At 40.2% G+C, this 20,925-nt stretch overlaps 1 protein-coding gene across 1 annotated transcript in view; it reads left to right on the forward strand.

Moving 5' to 3' along the window:
- The window catches only part of PCNX2 (pecanex homolog 2), a 284,046-nt gene that overhangs the window by 107,998 nt on the left and 155,123 nt on the right, over window positions 1-20,925 (forward strand). The window contains exon 18 of the mRNA XM_021709971.1: window positions 807-957. Within this exon, the coding sequence (XP_021565646.1) occupies window positions 807-957 (151 nt within the window). The remainder of the gene's footprint in view (window positions 1-806; window positions 958-20,925) is intronic.

Consider the following 20,925-nt stretch of genomic DNA (forward strand, 5'->3'; position numbering starts at 1 on the left):
GTAGCACACGCCTGTAATTCCGGCTCCTGGGAAGGCTGAGGCGGAAGGATCGCCAGAGCCCAGCAGGTCGAGGCTGCGGTGGCCGGGAGCGGCCACTGCACTCCAGTCTGGGCGACAGAGTGAGACTCCAACTCAAAAAAAAAAAAAGAATAGTGTACATTGATGAACTCTCCTTTCCATGATGAAAACTCCATGGCTACATTGTTATCTTCCACCTCTCCTCATAAGAACATTTCAAAGATGTGTTCCATGCCAGCCATGTTGGCACATGCCTAGAATCCTGACACTTTGGGAGACTGAGGCGAGAGGATTGCTTGAGCCTAGGAGTTTGAGGCTAGCCTGGGCAATATAGCGAGACCTTGTCTCCACAAGAAAGCAAAATATTAGCTGGGTGTAGTGAGGGAATGTCTGTAGTCCCAGCTCTTTGGGAGACAGGCAGGAGGATTGCCTGAGCTCAGGAGGCTGTGGTGAGCCATGGTAATGCCACTGCACTCCAACCTGGGTAACAGAGTGAGACCATGACACAAAAAGAAGAAAAGATAAAGAGGTGTATTCTGTTGGGGAGAATTCTCTCGGCCTCTGTTCTTCCATAGGCTAACTCTTCATGCCCACCATAGTGGTTCTCAACACATGAACCAGTTTTATGGTATATGGAAGACATTTCCAGAGGCCTAAAATAAGAACTGAATCTAGCTTTCTATTATTTAAGGGGATAAGGGGGAAAGACAGTGGTGTTATGTATAATTCATGGACATCCTCCCCATCCAGTAGGCTAAATAATGAGATCCTGTCTGTTTTCATTGCAGCCGTTCCTCAGCATCGTGCTGTTTGCCTTGGCTGGCACCGTGGGGTTTGTAACACATTACCTACTGCCTCAGCTCCGCAAGCACCATCCCTGGATGTGGATTTCACACCCCATCCTCAAAAACAAGGAGTATCATCAATGGGAAGTGAGCGGTGAGTCAAATATCTCTCATTAAAAAGAAAAAAGAAGGTGGGGCAGGAGTACTTTAAACCAGCAAGAGTGCAGAACAGTGTGTATGTATTTAATGCCACAAAACTGTACACTAAAAATAGCCAAAATGGTACATTATGTATATTTTGCCACAATCAAAAAAAAGGAGAGTATGTCCTTGGAGTATATAATATTGTTCCCAGATATTTTAACCAATCAGAATAAGAAAGTTGAAGTGTGGCGAATTAGAAGTACGTTTTCTAAAAATGTTGGTTATTGGTATTGCACAAAAATTAATTTGTATCATTGAGCCTTGAGGATTATGCTATTTCAGCATAACTTGACCATGCGACCCCCATCACGAAATGGTGGGTTGGAGCAGAGAATGAACATCACCTTTCAGGAACCCTGCAACCTTGCATTGTCTTTAATGTGCCTTGTTCACCTAGACCTACACCTATACTTGTACTTGATTGACTTAGCAGCTCCCGTGGCTGTCTCTGGCTATGATTGGGGATAGCCTGGGAATCATGACAGTTTCAGAGCTTTAGATAAGAAATAGATTTCTTCTAGATAAGAAGTCTCACAGGCATTTTTCTGCTAGGTCTTCTCTTGCTCTGTGATTCTTTGCTCTATGCCTGAATAGATGGGAGAGGACTAATGACCTCCATTTTCAAACATCTCAGAGTTACTGATCACAGATCATAACTACCACCGAGGCTGCTGATTCTGCATTGAACTGTTTAGCCCATTGTAACTTCTCAGTTGTTAAATGAGTTATCTAGTTATCTCTACATCCAGGCTTAAAGGTATGTGAGGGGCACCCAGGTTTGCTGACTTTAAGGAAAGTAATGGACTCAGCCAGGTTTGTCACCAGCAATTTCAGTAGATTGATGTGATGAAAGGAAAGGCCGGGGGACAGGGGGAGAGGGATAATTTTAAAAACTAAGAGGCAAAAGTCACTGAAGACGCTGTCAAAGTAGAGAAGGTTTCTTTTTATTTTATTTTAGAGTCGTGGGTACAAGTGAGGATTTACTACATAAGTAGGTTGCCTGCAGGTAAAGTTTGGGCTTCTAGCTGGCTTTCTTTCCCCTGATAGTGGACCAGATACCCGTGTGTTGTCACCCCCCGCCCCCGCTACCCTGCGGTGACCAGCATCCTCTGATCATGGGACCAGTGATGGGGCTAGAGTGCTCATAGGACTAGTAATGGGGCTAGAGAGGGTTTCTCTAAAGTGCATCTCTAGGCAAGAGCTGTTTTAATTAGAAACAGCCAAAGCAGGAAAACAGTGACTTGTTTTGGGCCTGTAGCCAGCTTAGGGTTTAGAAGCACAGCTGCACTTCCCACAGAGACTTACTCCTCTCACTTCCAAAGTGAGGGGCTGGCTTAAGGACCAAGCAGCATAGTACATCTTTCAATGATCTGTACAACTTCAAGTGCTACTTAAATGCAAATTATTATTCATATTCTAGAGAGGGAAAGAAGATAAACTCAGAAAAGGTTCCGTGGATAATGGTTCGTAGATTTTACAGCCCCCTTGTAGATAAAGGTCCCTATCTCAGCAAGGTGCCTGCTTGTGGATGTGTAGCAAAGCCCAGTGAAAAGGCTAGTTTCTACAGAAATTCTGAAGCATGAAAGGTCACATTTCCCCTTCCCGCCAGAACCTTCAGAAGGCTAAGTTTTGGTGAAATTAGTGGAGTGTTTTGGAGTCTATTATTTTAACATTATTGGTAAGTTAGTTGGTGGAGATTTGAGGTAAGAAGCTTTAACTTGGGGAACCGCATATCTCTATCATCTGTATCTATATGACATCTACACCTTGATCTGTACCCTAGACCTTGGCCTATATCCATATCTATCCTTGGATCTTTTCCTGGTTCTATACTTATTCCTATATTTATATATACATATTTATATGTCTTGGGGTGAAGAAAGAGAACTTGACAAATTGAAGGACAGGAAAATTAGATGGACGAGGCTTGGACTTCTCTTATTGTGGCAGTTGAGATGTTGAGATTGTGGAATTCAACAATGAAAGATAAGAGTGGGCAGTTCACAACTCAGGATTGTGTGTGTGTGTGCGCGTGTACGCGTGTGTGCGTGTGCGTGCGTGTAGTTATTTTCTTCTCTGAATTTAATAGAGTCCCATTTAAATTAGGACTGCTTAGCTATTTCAAGCTGGTATGGCCTTCTGAGTACAAGATTCGAGAACAAGTAAAGAACGCGTGCCTGTGACTTCCCTCTCCATGGGTGGCACTGGGCCTCTGTGTCTTTGGAGGCAGATGAAGGCCAGGGGAGTCCATGCTTGCTCACACAGGGTCAGGCAGGGGCCACGCGGATGTTTCTCACTTGCCTACACAAGCTGTTTATAAGAAGGTTGAAAGCTAGCCAAGAGTCACAGGTTTGACAAATTAGGCACATAATGAAAAACAGATTCCATCTCCAAATGATGTGTGTTGGGAGAAAAATTCAAAGCACAAAATCTGAAAAACGGTTGTGCGAAGTGATTTAAGCCCAGTTAGCCATTCTGGTACCATCTGTGTCCTGGGTTCCCTGGCCTCTTCTTCCTGGCCTTCTGTCTTTTTTTTTTTTTTTTTTTTTGAGTTGGAGTCTCACTCTGTCGCCCAGACTGGAGTACAGTGGCCGCTCCCGGCCACCGCAGCCTCGACCTGCTGGGCTCCGGCGATCCTTTCGCCTCAGCTTTGCGAGTAGCCGGAACTACAGGCATGTGCTACCACACCCGGCTAGTTTTTTGATTTATTGTAGGGATGAGGTCTTCACCAAGTTGCCCAGGCAGGTCTCAAACCTGTGGGCTCAGGCGATCCATTCACCTCGGCCTCCCAAAGGCGCGGGATTACAAGCTGAGCCACCGAGCCCGGCTGGCCTTCTGTCTTTTAGGTATAGTACTTCCGTTTCTCCCATCAACAACAAAACATGCAAAGGAAACAGGCTGGTCACACAACTTTTCATGGGATAGCTCTACTCATGTCTGCTTTCTCACAGGAGCACAGAATATTGTCACTGGGAAGGAAGGTGGGTCGTGCAGGACTAGCAAGTGTGTAGCACACCATTGAGACCGCAGTGGTTCCAGGGCAGACATTGCTGAGAACAGATACTAGAATGGGGCCAGTAGCAGATGTTTCTAGTCAACTGCAACCAGTACATAAGATGAGGCAAACCTGGTCTCAGTAAACCCTGACTTAGAGTTCATGTGATCCTATCCCACCATTATACACAGGTGGAAACTGGACCCCTAGAGATGTCCAGGAGCTTAACTTGCTTCCCACTGACTGTGGCCGGTGAGGGCCTGGAGCCTGGGTCATCTCACTACTCCTGCTGCTCTCAGTCCAGGCCGGCAGATTGTGAACAATCTAAATGTGACTCAGGCTATCTTTGTGATCATCGTTACCTTGGAGGATCACACAGCTACTGCTATAGTAGACCTGTAAAGTCCACCATGCCATCTTCTCATGCTAGCACTGCAAGGCTTTCATCCCTGGTTTGAAGCAGACTTGCTACAATACATTCTGGGCAGTCTCGTGGCTTCTCAAATACTCCGCTCCACCCTTGTTCTCTCTGCTCTCTTTGTCCGTCAGAAGTCCTTCTCTGACTCTCGAAATCCGACTAGCTTCCCCACTGCTCCCTGAGCCTCCCTTCTGTGACATTCACCGCTCACGACTGTCAGCGTCTAAGGTAGAAGACGGTGAGCTTCATGCCTGCCAGTGCGTGCTTCTGCAGTTCCTGCCATGGTGCCTGGCATAGAGGGAGGTTCACAACCACTGTACTGCATTTAATGTGCAGATCATCACTCTGTGTACTCAGGAACAAACTTTAAACTTGACACATGAGCTTCCTACATGTGTACTTTCCTTTTTGCATACTTTGGGTATGTACTTCTACTTGGTAGAATGTGGAGATGCCAAATTAATTTTGATACAAAATCAGACTATGATAAATGGAAATAGATATTACAACGGAAGCTGAAGACTGAAAACTGAAACATATATTTTCAGTCAAGGTAGTTCTTTGCCTTTGAGACTGATTTATTTAAAATACATCTTATCCTCTCATCCCAACATGTTGTTTCACCCATTTTGAGTTAAGAGAATAAGATTCTATCACTTTTAGTACAGTTCAGCAGTCCAATAAATCATGGGCATGTGGGCATAGCTGAGTTATATTAATGGGCATGTGTGAAGTCGCTCTTTAAAAAAAATTTGTCGCGGTGGCCAGGAGCGGCCACTGCCCTCCAGTCTGGGCGACAGAGTGAGACTCCAACTCAAAAAAAAAAAATTTATCATATTTTCTACCAATCTTAGTTAATCACGCTGAACATGACAGAGTAGACAGCACGACAGACAGGCAAGTATGGACTTTTTGAAGCTAAATGTTAAAGGAACACTGTATTTTTAGAAAATAAAACAAGCCTGTTTTTCTTAATTATGATGATGGTTCCAGATAAATGATTTCATCAGTTGTTTCCTGTTGTAAAGGAGTAAAAAGTTGGGTCTGTTCTGTCTGAAAATTTATTTTGTGTCAGAACTTTCCAGAGGAAATGGGTTATTTTGAAAAGCAAATAATGGGGTTAGGACACATTTTTTTCATGATCTTCCAAAGTAAAATTTCTGTATTGTAATTCTTGGCTTTTACAAATTTAAAATAAATTGAAGTGCTCTGATTAAATGTCTGTACTCTACCGGGTACACTATCAGGGAGCGAGAGGTTTCACTAGAAGCTCACATTTCACCTGCATGCAACTTCCTTATGTAGTAAATCCTCACTTGCACCCCACACTTTACAATAAAAATTTTTAAAATTTTAATTGAGTTAAAAGATAGAGAGAGAATAATTCCATTATTGGAATTCATTCTTTTACACATTTGTTTACTCAGAAAATATTTATGAACACACTATTCATTCAAAAAATAAGTATTGAGTTCTTGCATAATGCCAAGCCCCATGAGCCTGTGACACAGGAATGACGAAGACATGATTTCTGTCATCAAATATCTTATGATCTAGGAAATAAACCTATGGCTAGGCCACAGTAGAAGAATCATGATTGCTATCTGCACATGGTAATGTGGGTGTGGCACTGTGTTCTGCCCTGCAGGAAATACAGAGAAATGGAAAGCTCAGACCCTAAGTAAGGAGCTTACAGTCAATTTTATTGGGTAAGCCGTTCCAAGTGATTGGATAAGCATATAAAATACAACATATATAGAATTATATAATTAAATGTTGATTTAACATCTGGTGCATGGTCAGTATACAGTAAATATTGGTTGAATGAACAAATGAATGATTAGTGCTTTGTAAATTCGCCAGTGGAAGGGATTCTTTTAGGCTGATGTGGATAGAAAAAGCTTCTTGAGATAAAGGTTGTTTGAAGGACTCCCGTATACCTGTGTATAGTACTGAAAGGCTTGCTGGCTGCAGAATAACTTAAGTTATAAATTTTGGAGTCATTAGAATAAATGAATAAAGGATTGTATACATTATAAAACACATTTATTGAAAATCTCATTTAAATTGTAACTTTAAAAATTTGCGATTATAAAACATTCACTAATGAGTCCCAAATTTGTAATTCTCAAATGGTATTTACTTTGTGTTTTAATGAATCTTTTCTGTCTATTTGTAGATAGATTGGTTTCTGCATGTGATAGACATGGTTCTAAGAGACATTTCTTTTTTAAATTTATTTTTCATTTATATCAAAGCAATATCTATTGTTAAAAATCACATAGAACAAGTTATAATGAAAAGTATCAGACCTCTGTCAACTCTACCCTCCCACCCCATCTCGGATTTTCTCTGTCCAGAAAAATTTATTTTCTATGCTTTAAATATCTCTTCTGGTACTTACCATAATTCTCCCAAATAATAATAATGTACACGCTCTTCTACTTTTTGGTATTTCAGATTTATTTGTCTATGGACTTTCTACTATGAAAGATGAGGATTTATCTCTCTTCTCTCTCTTACTATGCATTAATATTTCATTTTTCCTTTCTCTGAATATAGTTATAATATTTTTGTTGAACATACACTCAGTGGTTTTTTTTTTACTGTTAAGTCTAAGTGTTCACTTCTGAGTCCAGTAGTATACCATATTTTATTATTTATTTTATTTTTATTCAAATGTTTGTTTTGTATTTACTAGCCTTTCCAATAGCTATGTGAAGTGTTTCTCATTCCAGTTTTCCACACAGACAAACATGTCAAATAGTGTATTAGCTCCATGCACCCTCCCAAGCTCCTTCCTGGAACCTCCTGTGGTCTTTGTTTACTTCCTGTCTTGAAGCAAAGCACATCCTTCAGGCACTCCCAAGAACAGGCGCTCCTAAGAAAGGGTTTATGAGAATGAAACTTCCTGAAATCTCCTCTAAAAGTTTTTTTATTCTACTTTGCATTTAATGGATAGCTTGTAGTGCATTTCCTGCCAGGTTGTAAATATTTTTCTTTCAGAATTCTAAAGCATCATTCCATTGTCTTCCAGCTTTCACTGCTGCTGTTGAAAGGTCTGTTGTTTTTCTGACTCTTGGTCCTTTGTATGTGATTAGGTTTTTCCCTGCAGGAAACTTTTGGAAAATTTAAAAGGGAATTATAGTGTCATAGCCCAGAGAGCTGGCTCTGGGACAAGACTATGTGAACTCAAATTCAGGCTCTGTCACATATTAGCTGTGTTTAGCCATTATGATTCAGTTTTGTCATCTGCAACTGGGGATTGCTAGATTATTTGTGAAATTAATCAATAGAAGAAATATAAAGCCTTTGGCATGGTCCTTGGCAGGCAGAAATCACTTCATAAGTGCACCTTCTTCCTCTTCCCTAGGGTTTTGAAATCTCATTATTTTTTACCTTGTTTTGTGCCTTGCTTCATGAATTGTGCTAGCTGTTGGTGGCCCTTTATAATCTGGATGAATGTGTCTTAGAGTTTTGACATTTATGTCAATAGGTGATAGTGCTATCTGAGTGACCTGGTTCACAGAATTTCCATCGTGCTTCAATTAAACCCAATAATATATAAAAAGGTCCCTTGAAATATATATAGTGCTAGTTAAAAGAATGTGATATAAGCTGCATTGTCTGATTTCAGAACAAATACTTTCTGGAGTCTTTGGAAAAGTCTTGTCTTTGCTATGACTAGAAGAGGAGAGGTATATTTCTTAGCCCCCCCCCCTTTTCCCCCACATAAAAAAAGATATTGGCTTCAGGAGGTAGTTAGAGACTTGGAAAGCTCTCCATAGCCTCTTTAACTCAAAGTGACTAGAATAGTTTGAAGCATGAACTGAGCTGGTACTAGCAGAGTTACATGGTTGTCATGTACTGTGATGCTTGCATGAAAAAGTGCATTTTGAGTGCCAACTGAATGACTTAGAGCTGATTTTTTAAAAATAGCCTGTCAGTTGGAATCCTGCTTTATTAATTATTCTCCCTGCTGCTATTATTTTCCTGCACCTTCTCTTCCCCCTCGTTTTCTCTTCCTCCCCACTGGGCACTCTCATGCTCTGGCTGATCTCCTCTAGTCCACTGGGAAACTTATCTTCCTGTGTCAGTCTCCACGAGGCTGGAGGTGTGAGCAGGACCTTGGCAGTGAAGCCAGGCTCACACTGCAGCAGGAAAGAAAAGTGAAATCTAGTCATCTCTGCACGAAGAGGAGAGAGGCAGAGGGAGGCCTAGAGCAGCACAGGCCAAGCCTGGCCAGCATTAAGAAGGACAGGACTTGGGCATAGAGCTCAATGGTCAGCTGCCAACCTCAGATTCCAGCCCCCCGACCACAGGGTGTTTGCCCAAGTGCTCACTGGGATTCTTCTAAACTGCTGATAAATCTAGCACAATGTGGAAATTTAAAAATGGTCAGTAGTTGGAGGAGTATTTTTTAAACTGACACTAAAAGTCAGGAAGTTTTAACATGCAGCACATGAGATACGCAGGATGGCCCCGCCGTGCCTTTGGGCTGTGTTAGAACGACATGCTTGGGAAGGGTTAGGCAGCGCATTTTGAGGGATGATCTCAGTTCTCAGCCACCGTTGGTGTGGCTGCTGTAGTGAGGCCCGACTCAGTCTCCCTAAGGTAGATCTGCTGGAATTTTATCTGAAGTAGCTTAATCCTCATAGCAATATATGATAGGATAATATATGGTGGTGTTGCGGAAAGTAGAAACAGGGTTTTAAAGTAACCTTGAGACTTAAGTAACATACAAATACATACAAATCACACTTTACTTGGGGGAGGATTTCTCATTTTCTAAATTGGATATTTATTGAGCACTGCTAGGTCCTAGGCACTGTGCTAGGTGTTGAGGATGCAGAAAGAATTAAGAACGTTATTCTTGCTTTTGCAAGATGGCTGTTCTCATAAGAAGTACCTTCACCTTGTGGCCATCGTGAGTCTATGTCAGAGTTTCTCCTAACCCTCTTCATGTGAAAATGTTGAGCTAACCTTCTTCATGTAAAAAAAAAATACATGATTTCAATAGCTTTTCTTCTGTTTTAAATATGGTTTGGTGTTCATTGAGAACCTTTCTATCAAGAAGAAAAAACACATTATTACAATGATTCTGCCAAGTTTTCTGTCTTTTTGAGGAAAAGTGAATGGTACATTTTTATTCCCACTGAACTAATAAAAAAAGTCAGTGGGATGGTTTGGGGAGATGGGCTAAACATTTTTTTTTAAGTTGAGTTAGATTTTGTATCAAATGAAATTCCAGATGTATTGAAAGTTTAAAATGTTTTAAAAAAATAATAAAAGAAGAAGAAAGAAAGAAACCAGAATAGCACTGCAAGAAAATATAGGTCAAGTTATATAACCTTGGTTGGGGAAGAGAAAAAGGAAAACCCACTAAGGGACAAGGGAAAGTTTTATTCCTTGAAAAATGTAAACTTTATTTATGTATTTTTTTTGAGTTGGAGTCTCACTCTTGTCACCCAGACTGGAGTGCAGTGGCCACTCCCGGCCACCGCAGCCTCGACCTGCTGGGCTCTGGCGATCCTTCCATCTCCACCTTCCAAGTAGCTGGAACTACAGTCGCACACTACCACGCCCGGCTAATTTTTTTTATTTATTGTAGAGATTAGGTCTCGCCTGCCCAGGCGGGTCTCGAACCCACGGGCTCAGGCAATCCACTCATCTCAGCCTCCCGGGGTGTGGGATTACAGGCTGAGCCACCGAGCCCGGAAAAATGTAAACTTTAATATTCTGATTCTCTAATGTTGCTGTTCTCCACCTTGTATTTCTTTGAGAAGTTTACCATGATGTTGAACCTGATGATGTTTATTAATTCAGAGTACCCATCATTCCTAGAAGGACTTATTTGAAAAATTTAAAAAGAGAATACCCATCCCATGCCAGGGGCTGTGTGGGATGCTGGGGTGTAGGAGGGCACAGTTCTAAAAAAACCAAATGCTCTGTCAGGAGTACATTTCATGCCCCTACAAAAAACCATCGGCACTCACTCTGGGGGAAAGCCAGCTTCTCCTCAGACTTTGTTCTACTAAGCGTCTTCTTTAGTTAATGAAGTTATTCATCAAGGAATGAATCAGGTGTGTTTCCTGACATGCACTGGGGTCCCAGTGCTGAATACTGTGACCGAGAAAGGAGGCCCAGGCCCTACTGGTTGTAGTTGTACCCTCTGGAGAGAAGGACATCCACCACACAGAGTACAAAGAGTACAGGGCCTGGCAGGGAGGACAAAGGAGTGCTCATTTAGATCTGAGCGAAAATGAAGGGTCCTTGAGGAAGTGACATTTATATTGAGACCTGAAGGGTAAGTGGGGGGTTAGCTCTCAAAGTGGGGGAATATGATTCCAGACAAGAGAAGGCACAGGTAGTCCTAAATTAGTTCATTTGGTAAAGGAAAAATCACTGGCCATGTATTTATCCTACTTAGAGATCCAGGGCTTTGGGCAGCAGGGTGATGTGATTTCCTTTACATTTAAGAACGATTACCCTCAATCCATGCTACTGGTTTTGGAAGGGAAGCCTATTTGGAGAGAATAAACAACATGTGTACACATCAGTACTAAGGACTTTGCAGTCTGAGGTTTGATCTGGCAGGAAAGATGAGCATGAGAAAAAAGAAGAGCTGGTAGAAAAAAAGCAGTTGTCTATAATAAAAGGATGCTAACAGCCCAGATATGTTCATTGCATTTTGCAGGGTCTTTCTGCCCTAGTCATCAGGGGGTGACCAGAGCTACTTGGCTCGAGCTGCAACCCCATTGGAAGGCGTGCGGCCCCTATACAGCGGGAAGCCTTGTATCCTTGCAGCTTATATCCTAATTCAAAACTTAAATTGGTGAAGGTTGTCTTCCTAAAGCTAGAGATATCCTGAGGATTTTTGATTAACTTTTAATTATTAAGAATAGCTTATTTTAGCAGCATAAGGCATCTAAATAAAATACAACTTGAAAACCCTTTAAGAAAATTTAAAGCTTGCAATTGTAATGAGTCATATATAAGCTTGTAAATGGCATAATTAGTTTGTATTCTTTTTCTCAAGGGCCTAATATTCCAGAGAAAAGAGAAATAATAATGCTAACCTAATGTCTTTTTATGGTCTCTTTGCATATTCAGGACATTACAGAAAGGCAGTTTTAAAGTATCATTGCAAAGATTTTTCTTTTTAACTTGGCTTAGTATGAACTGTGAGACAATTTGGGGACTTAGGAAACATATTTGCCATGTTATTGCATTTGCAAGCTTTACTTTTTACTAGTCTTTCACAGTTGCCCTATAAGATGAGATTAAACTTAATCTTTGAGAATCAGAATTACCAACTTACATTTTTGTTTTTACTTCCTCCTAGTTTATTATTCTTCTTTCAGTTTGTTCCCCTCTACTGCTATCTATTAACAGTCAGTACGAGTTTCATTTTTCTGTTAAGTATTTTCTTTATCTAGAAACTAAAGCATGTCACTAGAATAAATTTCACCTGCTTGGTGGAAAGATTTTAAGATAGGTAAGAATTAAAGTGAAATTAGTAATCAATAAAAAGAAATAAAGAGAAATTAATTTTCTGTCAAAATGCAGGGTTAACACAACCTGAAGTCAAAAATTTGGACTCAGTGATCTCTGGGATTTGCTCTCTACTCTATTGAGCCTAGGTATTTATTTTAACTCCTTTTCACACCCTTTCCCATTCATGTTTTGGCCAGATGTTGTACTTGACACCTGCCGGAAAAACTGTGCCCTAGGATGACTCTTTACCTAACATGTTGTTTCCCTGAATAGATGGTGTGCATAGCCGTGCTTGCTGGCGTGCGCACATTGTAAACGCATTTGCTGTCCTCTCGACTAGAAATTCAGAATTAATCACCGGAAGGCATATGGGAGCTTTTATATTACATTTAGAAGTCAGAGGTTGTCACTGTCATTTCCCTTGCAGGACCTCAGGTAGTAAAGCAGAGCTGAATTATGCAGTTCAACCTGGATTCTAGCTCCACCCTTTTTGTGACTACAAGGGTTCTATTTAAAAATAGTAAAGGTAACTTAAGAATGAACTAGTGTCTAGTTCTCTAGAAGTTAGTTTTCCCTTCCCAAGTCCGACACAGAGCTCCTTATAGCTATCATCTTGCATTGCTTCTAACTAGAGATTCAGTTATCATCTGTTAAAAGTCAAGGGCCTCAGCCAGTCTCCATATATGTTGTCACTCTTGAATGCAGGGCCTGCCAGCACTGGAGTCAGACAACAGAATGCCCTTCACTCAAAACAGTCTACTTACTGGAAAGTATCATTTTTGAAAAGTAAATATAACAAGCTTTTGAAAACCTGGCTGGCCCTCCCCTATCTAAATGGTGCCCTGGTTATCCTGCAGTGATGAGCCACTCAAATGTTTCCTTTAATTCACATGCTTTTCTAACAGCACTGGAGATGGGTGGGCTTGTATTTATCTTCATTTGCATTTTTTGCAGGAATCTATCTGAGGTTGTCATGTCTCTCCGAATTGGTGACAAATGTTGATAGCACTCTATTAATGTATTTTTATAAGCGAGCTGAATTGCATTTGATGTGATGACCTCAATCTGACAATGTTGATCTCCTATAAATTGAGAAATCAGAAAAAAATAATTTTGTATAGAAGGAAACCTAATAGTAACTGACTGGGCTTTGAGAGATTAAAATAGGAAATGTTGTTTAATATGCTATAGTTAGAGAGTTTTTTGTTTTGTAATAAAAAAGTAATTCCAAGGGGCTGCTTTTTTCAAATACCTCTGTTCAGTTTAATTATCCAGAATTCCCCAACTACTAAAAATAAGATAATAAACAAACATTTACTGAACCCCAACTCCATGCTAGTCATTCTGCTAGGCACTTGAAGTAGTAAACCAAATAAGACAGAGTACCTACACTTGACAGATTCAAAATCTAGTGGGAAATTAATATTTGCATGAATATTATGCTATGATAGGTACTGGAATTATAGAATTCACAATGTACAGTGATGGCATGAAGGAATAAATAAATACATTCTTTGCCTTGAAACTAGACGTGATACAAATTGAGTATCTCTTATTCAAAATGCTTGGGACTAGAAATGTTTGGCATTTCATATTTTTTTCAGATTGTAGAATATCAGCATTTTCTTTGAGCATCACATTGATCCTCAAGAATTTCACATTTTGGAGTGTTTTGAATTTTGGATGCTCAGCCTGTATATATAGAACGCCCGTCTTGGTTTCTGGCAGATGTCTGATGGGTACTTGATACATGGCACTGCGGTAGAGCACCACAGGAGGACAAATAGTAGGGGTCTGCCCAAGAGCAGGCAGAAAAGGGGAGCATGATTTATTAAAACAATGATAATGCCAATTAAAAGTCACTCCTTTTATTATCATCATCATGTGTTGACAATTCTAAACAGTGTCAGTGGTAAGTCTGACTGGTAGTGACTATACAGAGAGCAGGGGGGTCAGGAGTCCCTGCATCTCCAGAAGGTAAAATATTAGGGCCTGTAAGAAGATTAGGAGTTTCTCAAGCAGGAAAGACTGAAAGGCATTTCAGGAAAGCACCCAACACATATAAAGGCATATAAACCATCACTGCAGTTTTGAGTGAATGAATATACTTTTGAGTATAGAAATTATTTTTAATAAATGATGGCAGGCAATCAGACATCAACATGAAAAGAAATGTCTTGACCTCTATCTTATACTATAAACAGCAATCAATTCTAGACAGTTTGCAGATCTAAGTATGAGAGAAAAAGCTATAAGGATCTTAGAGGAAAACAATATAATGTGGTCATGATGTTTCTCTCTTAAAGACAGCACCAAAGGACATAAAGGGGAAAAATGAGACATTGGAACATGTTAAAATTATGTATGTATTTTCTACAAAAAGGTACTATTAAGAGAGTGAAAAGCCAACCATAAAATGGGAGATTTTCTCAATACACATCACTGGCTAAAGACTCATACCTAGGATGCATAAAGAAATCTGAAAAATCAATAAGAAAAAGAGATATATTTCAGTAAGGAAAAGAACCAGGCAAGAGAAACGGAGAAACACTTCACAAAAGTGTATATCCAAATGGTCAGTAAGCATATGAAAAGGTACCCAAGTGTATTAGTCATCCTGTTAATGTAAAGTCAGACCATAATATGATACCATAACACCCACCAACATGGCAATAATGAAGAAGAGAGAAAGCATTTGGGCAAGTATGTGGAACTTGCACTGTTGGCGGGTGTCTTAATTGTCATGATCCCTTTGGAAAGTTGTCTGGAATTATCTACTGAAGCTTACTGTATGCACTCCTAATGTCCGAGCAATTCCATGCCTAGTTATATACTCCATATAAATACACACATATGTTTACCAAAAGTCACATACAAGAGTTTGTTTATAGTAGCAGTATTCATAATCACATAAACTAGATTCTCATCAAGGGCCCATCAACAGCAGACTGGAAGAATAAACTATATTCACATAATAAATCCTGATACAGCAGTGAGAATGAACTACCGCTACACAAATATTGGTGAATCTCACAAACATAATATTGAGCAAAAGACACAAGAGAATAGTAGGCAAAACCAAAGATGGGTGTTCAGGGCTGGGTGGTGGTCTTCTGGTGAGGCAGTAACTGTCAGCAGGCATGGGGGTCTTTGAGGATGCTTATTAATCAAGGTGCTGGGGGCATAGTTCATGCGGAAACACACACAGTTCATAGGAGTGTGTTTCTGCATGTAAAAAAGTTCAACAAAAAGGATTCTAAGAATCCAGTATGACTAATTCAGGTAACTATATATGGTTCAGTATAGAATGTCAGTGGAAAACTGAGGGAAGATAACTCTAGAGAGTTGTAAAGTGGCAGACTATGGGAGCCTTATGTGCCATGTTAAGGTTCTTGGAATGCACAGATAGAGACAGTGGAGAATTATTGAAGGTCATTAGCAACAGAAATACCATGGTTAGATTTGCATTTCGAGCAGCTTTTTGGTGGCCATGGGACAGAAGAACAGAGGGCATATAAAGAAGCTGGAACTAAGGAGACCATTCACTCATTTTCTCAGCAAATATTTATTGAGGGATTACTATGTCAGCAATGGGGGTACCAGCTGTCCTTGCTCTCATAGGGCTTACACTTTAGTGAGGAAAGCAGACAATAAATAAACACACAACTAACTACACAAAGAAGATGTCAAATAGAGATGTGTTTTATAAAGAAAAAATAAATTTGAGTAAAGAGATAGATAGACAATGGAGGAGGCTATTTTAGATATGATGGTCAGGAGAGGACCCACTGAGGATATGACACTCGACCAGAGACCTGACTGTGTGGGAGTGAGCCATGAACACATGTGAAGAGGAGAGTTCCAGGTGAATGAACAGTTCATGCACAGCTCCTGAAAGGGAAAGACTTGGCATAATTAAAATTCAAGGAAGCGGGACATGGTGGCTCATGCCTGTAATCCCAGCACTTTGAGAGGCTGAGTTAGGAGGGTGACTTGGGCCTAGGAATTCAAGACCAGCTTGGGGAACATAGCAAGACCTCATCTCTTAGAAAAAAAAAATTAGCCTGGCCTAGTGGCTCTTACCTGTAGTCCTAGCCACTTCGGAGGTTGAGGTGAGAGAATCTCCTGAGCCCAGGAGGCTGAGGCTGCAGTGAGCAGTGTCACTGCACTCTAGCTGGGGGACAGAGTGAGACCCCAACTAAAAAAAAAAATCTTAAAAACAGGATTCAGGGAGCATCCCCAAGTTCAGCAAGCTGAATAAGAGTTATGAAGAAAGTTGTTGGAAATAAGACTGTAAAGATAAAAAGGTACCAAATCCTTTAGGATCTTCTAAGATATGGAATTAGACTTTAGACTGTAGATTATGTATTATTCAGGGCAGGAGGAGGCTAAATATTGTAGCACATACTGCCAAATCTTGGTGGTTTAACACACCAAAAGCTTATTTCTTGTTTATGCGAAGTCCACAGGTAATTTGTTCCAAAGACTTCTCTTCTGACTATCCCTTGCACAATGGAGGGCCATAGTGACTTAGGGACCAAGCTTCTTCCATCTTATGGATTCATCATACTGTGGTCTCAGGGTCACCCTTGACTCCTAACATCCTTGAGTCAGCAGACAGAGGGAGGAAGAAGCATGGGGGATCATGCATTCAGTACTTACCCACCTCCACCTGGAGGTGACACATATAATATCTGCTCTCATTTTGGTGGCAAGAATGAGTTGTTTGCATCTTCTATATATAAGGAATAACCAGGAAATGTAACCCTCAGCTGGGCAGCCACTCTTTAACGCCAACTTAAACTAAGGGAAGTATGCCTCTTTGGAGATCAACTAAGTCAAATTCATTTGCCACCATTTTTGTTATAATTAGAAAACCACTGGACATTTTGTGATAGGTGAAAAAATATCCCTCTGGCTGCTGGTTGTATCAGAAACTGGAGGTATGGAGACACTAAAGGAAACAAGGAGTTTTAGGACAGAAATGATGATGACTTGCACCAGAGTGATGGCAGCACAGGAAGCAGGATGTGCTTGAATTTGGGATAGATTTTGAAGGTAGAGCCAATAAGACAGACATATATGCTGGATAGATAAGGTGTGAACAAAAGAGTAGGGCAAGGATTTTGTACTAAAAACTAGGTGATTGGTTGGCGCCATATAATGAGATGATGTTCAGGTGGCATCCTGCTTTTCAAACATCACCTTTTCACTTATGCCTCCCAGGATCATCTTCTTTTACATTATAACCGAGGTGAGCTACCCCAGTCTTGATCCTTTCTCTCTACTCTGTTCTTTTACATAGCATTCACTACCCATAACCTTCTAACATACTATGCAATTTACATATTTATTATGTTAATAGTTCATTGTCTATATTAGACTATAGGTCCATGATGGCAGGGATTATGTATTAGGCACTAATTATCCCATGTGCCTCAAAAAATCTAGCACGTAATTGATGTTCACTAATGATTTGTGGAATGAATGAATGGTGAACACTGGGAGGAGTAGGTTTAGATGAGAGAGCGTGGAATGAAGACCTTTGCTCAAGGTGCTTATCAGACATTCATAAGATGCCGCACAGATAGATGGATATACTTATTTGAATTCCAAAAAGAGATTGTAGGTGGAGATATTTTTGGTAGTCATCAGCATACAGTACTTAAAGCCATGAGATTTGACATGATCATGTAGGGTGTTGCAAGAAGAAAGTTTTTAGCCAGGTCAAACACTGCTGGGAGTTTGAGTAAAATGAGAGATGAGATTGACCGCTGAATGTAGCAATGTGCAGGTCATAGTGGCCTTAACAAAAGAGTTTCATGGAGAGGTTTTTGGTGAGACTCTGATTGAAGTAGACTTAGAAAAGAAAGTGAGATAAAGTTGAGGAGAAAGTGAATGTAGCCAAAATTTTTTGAGAAATTGTTATAAAGAGGAGCAAAGAAATGGGGTGATACATGGAAAATAACCAATGTCTGAAAGGAAATTTAGGGCCAAGAGAGGGTTTTTTTTTGGATGGAATATGTTATTATAGCATATTTGTTTGCTGATGAGAATGATCCAGTAACGAGAGAAAAGTCCTTACATAGGTAAGAAGGAAGGGGATCCAGTGTATACAAGCGACACGGTTAGGAAAGAAAAAGCTTATCTGGGTGAAAGACAATTATACTTTTTTAGAAAAAAAAATTCTGAGCATTGAAGATAGAAAGGAAGGGATACCTCATCAACAAGGGTAGCTGCATAATGAACATTTGTATACCTAACCCTGAATTGGACCCCACAACTTTAAAAATTTTTTTAAAAAAAGAAAGAAAGGGATAGATATTCAAAGAGTAAGCACATGGAATCAACATATTTTAGTGTTGTAGATATAGAGGGAGATCATCTAGAATAGTAGTTCTCAACCTTGAGCATGTATCAGAATCATTTATAGGGCTTCTTAAAACGTAGATTGCCTTACTAGGCTCATCCCACAGAATTTCTGATTCAGTGGGTCCAGGATTGGATCTGAGAGTCTGCATTTTAATCACATCCCAGAGGATGCTGATACTGCCAGCCCTGTCTCTCAAAGGACTACATGAGGTCCAGCAATATCCACATCACCTGGAAGCTATTAGAAATGGAGGATGTCTGGCTCCGCTTTAGACCTAATGGATCAGATTCTTCAATTTAACAGCTTATTTATTTGCATAGTGAAGTTTGAGAATCACCAATCTAGAACAGTGCTTTTCAACTCTGTCCCCAGGTTATTTCAACATGAAATGAGAAGAATGGATTTAGGAATGACATAAAGATTTGTTGCCTGAATAGCTAAGTGAATGCAAGAATGTTCAAGGAAGAGAAGATGTGTAGAGATTGACAGAGTGCAGTTTCTGAAAGGTGTATTTGAAGGTTCCTTTTGGACATCAGTTGCAGCTATTCAGTTGAATATTTAGATCTGGAGTGCAGGAGAGAGATGGAGATCGAGTTACAGATTTGAGTGTCATCAGCATGGAAGTAATAATTAAATTTATGGGTATGGATGATATCAACTCAATAACATGAGAAACACAGTAAAGAGGGAAAAGGAAAGCAAATGACCAGGGGTAAGGGAAGAGTAGCCTACAGAGAAAATAGGAGAGTAGTGTGAAAGTAGGTACTTGGTGGGAGGGGGAAGCTAGCTCAGAGAAAGCTTTAAAAAGAAGAAAGGATCAAAGATGTTTTATGCATCAGAAAGGTCCAGTAAGATAGGCTGAGAAGTATCAGTTTTAGAGTCAGAAGGTCACGAAGGTTCTGCCATGTGCAATTTAGGGCAGGAAATCCTAGGAGCAGAAGTCGCAGCAAGTAGATGGGAGACACAGTAGTGGAATCATCGGACATGAACAAGCTTCCCAAGAAGCTTACTGTTCAAAACAGGAGAGAGTGAGCTGAAAGAGTTGCAGGGTGGAAATTGAGTTTTCCATGAGGAATGGGATCTTGCCACTTGTCCTAGGAACGAGCTAGAGATAAGGCAGGGGAGTGGCTACTGAACCCAGATGACACAGACATGGGATCCAAGGCACTGTGGGGCTCAGCCCTAGAAGGTGAATGTGAATATAGATGAGTTTGTAGTTGATGGAATGGGAAAGGAGGCTATCTGTGCCTCGTAGATCTTATTTTCTTTAGAAAATAAGGGTCAAAGGCATTTGTTGGAAGGAAATGGAAGACAGGTCTTTTTTTTTTTTCCTTCAATTTTTAAAATTTTGATATTATGGGGTACAGTTAAGGGTTAGGTATACAAATATGCTTCGTTCAGGCACCCTTGTTGATAAGGGGTGTTTCCCCGTCCCCAGGGAGATATTACTACCCTTAATCCCACCTCCCTTCCCCTCCCCCCCATAGTTTCCCACCACTGTCAGTTCTTTTCTTTATAGTATTACGATGGATGTTCAAGGTCCACTATATGAGTGAGAACATGTGATACTCAGATCTTTGTTTCTGTGAGATGTCACTCAGTATTATAGACTCCAGTTCCATCCAGGTTGCTGCAAAATTCATGATTTTGTGAAGACGGGCCTTAAGGATATATATTTTTAAAATTTTCATATACTTTCACAAAAGATTAAAATCCTTTAGTCTATGTGCAAAATGTATAATATACCTAGGTTTTACTAATTATGTATAAAAAATTTTATGGAATAACACATTTATAAGTCTACTCCATAAAACTTTCTACATTGCCCATTAAGAAGACCCAAAAGTTGAATTCCTGCCCAACATCCTTACTCTTTGAACTTTATTCTCTTCCCACTCTTTCTTCCTGTTTCATTTGTCATTAACATTTCTTCTTTTTTTTCTTTTAGTTTTTCAGTCCTTCTCTCTTCTATTTATTGTGGTTGATTGTTGGGGTATGTGTTCTCGTACTTTATTTCCCATATCATGAAGAAGTTTCACTCTGTCTATTCTCACATTCTCACCATTCCTCTTGTCCTATTCGAATGAACTCTCTTCAAGTAAGACACCAAATTTCTCTTTATATTTTTAGTCAAATGAAGGTATTTGTGTTTTGAGTTACAAAGATAACACATACTTAAATAGAAATACAAGCCATATAAAGAAGAAAGCCAAATACCAGTTTCCAATTTGTGTGTGCATGCCTGTGTGTGTGTGTTGCGTGTTGCTTCCTGAGATCCTCTATAGAAAGTTCAAGTGAAGTTGGCTGGAAACAGGAGCTTGTCTTCTGATCCTTGATAAGAGACCTGGAGGGGAAAACCCATTTTCTGAGTGCGAACTGTTTCTCCTTTGCCGGTTGTTCTTGGGCAACCCAAAAACGTAAAAGCTACATAGCTCTCTTGTTTTTATCATAGATTATTGGGGTAGAGTTGTTTTAAACGATAAGTTGTTAAAGAATGTGGTTCCAAAAGTGTCACGGAGTTGCCCTGCCCCTTTGCAGATTTAGACTTTGAGATTTGCCGTGAAGAGAATGGAGCCCTCAGCAGAGCTGGTTAATTTGCTTGCTCTCTGCCGGTGGAAGGGGGGTGGTGGTGGTA

The sequence above is a fragment of the Carlito syrichta genome, unplaced genomic scaffold (assembly GCF_000164805.1).
Source record: "Carlito syrichta isolate Samal-C Ts95f unplaced genomic scaffold, Tarsius_syrichta-2.0.1 Scaffold287805, whole genome shotgun sequence".
Lineage (NCBI taxonomy): Eukaryota > Metazoa > Chordata > Mammalia > Primates > Tarsiidae > Carlito > Carlito syrichta.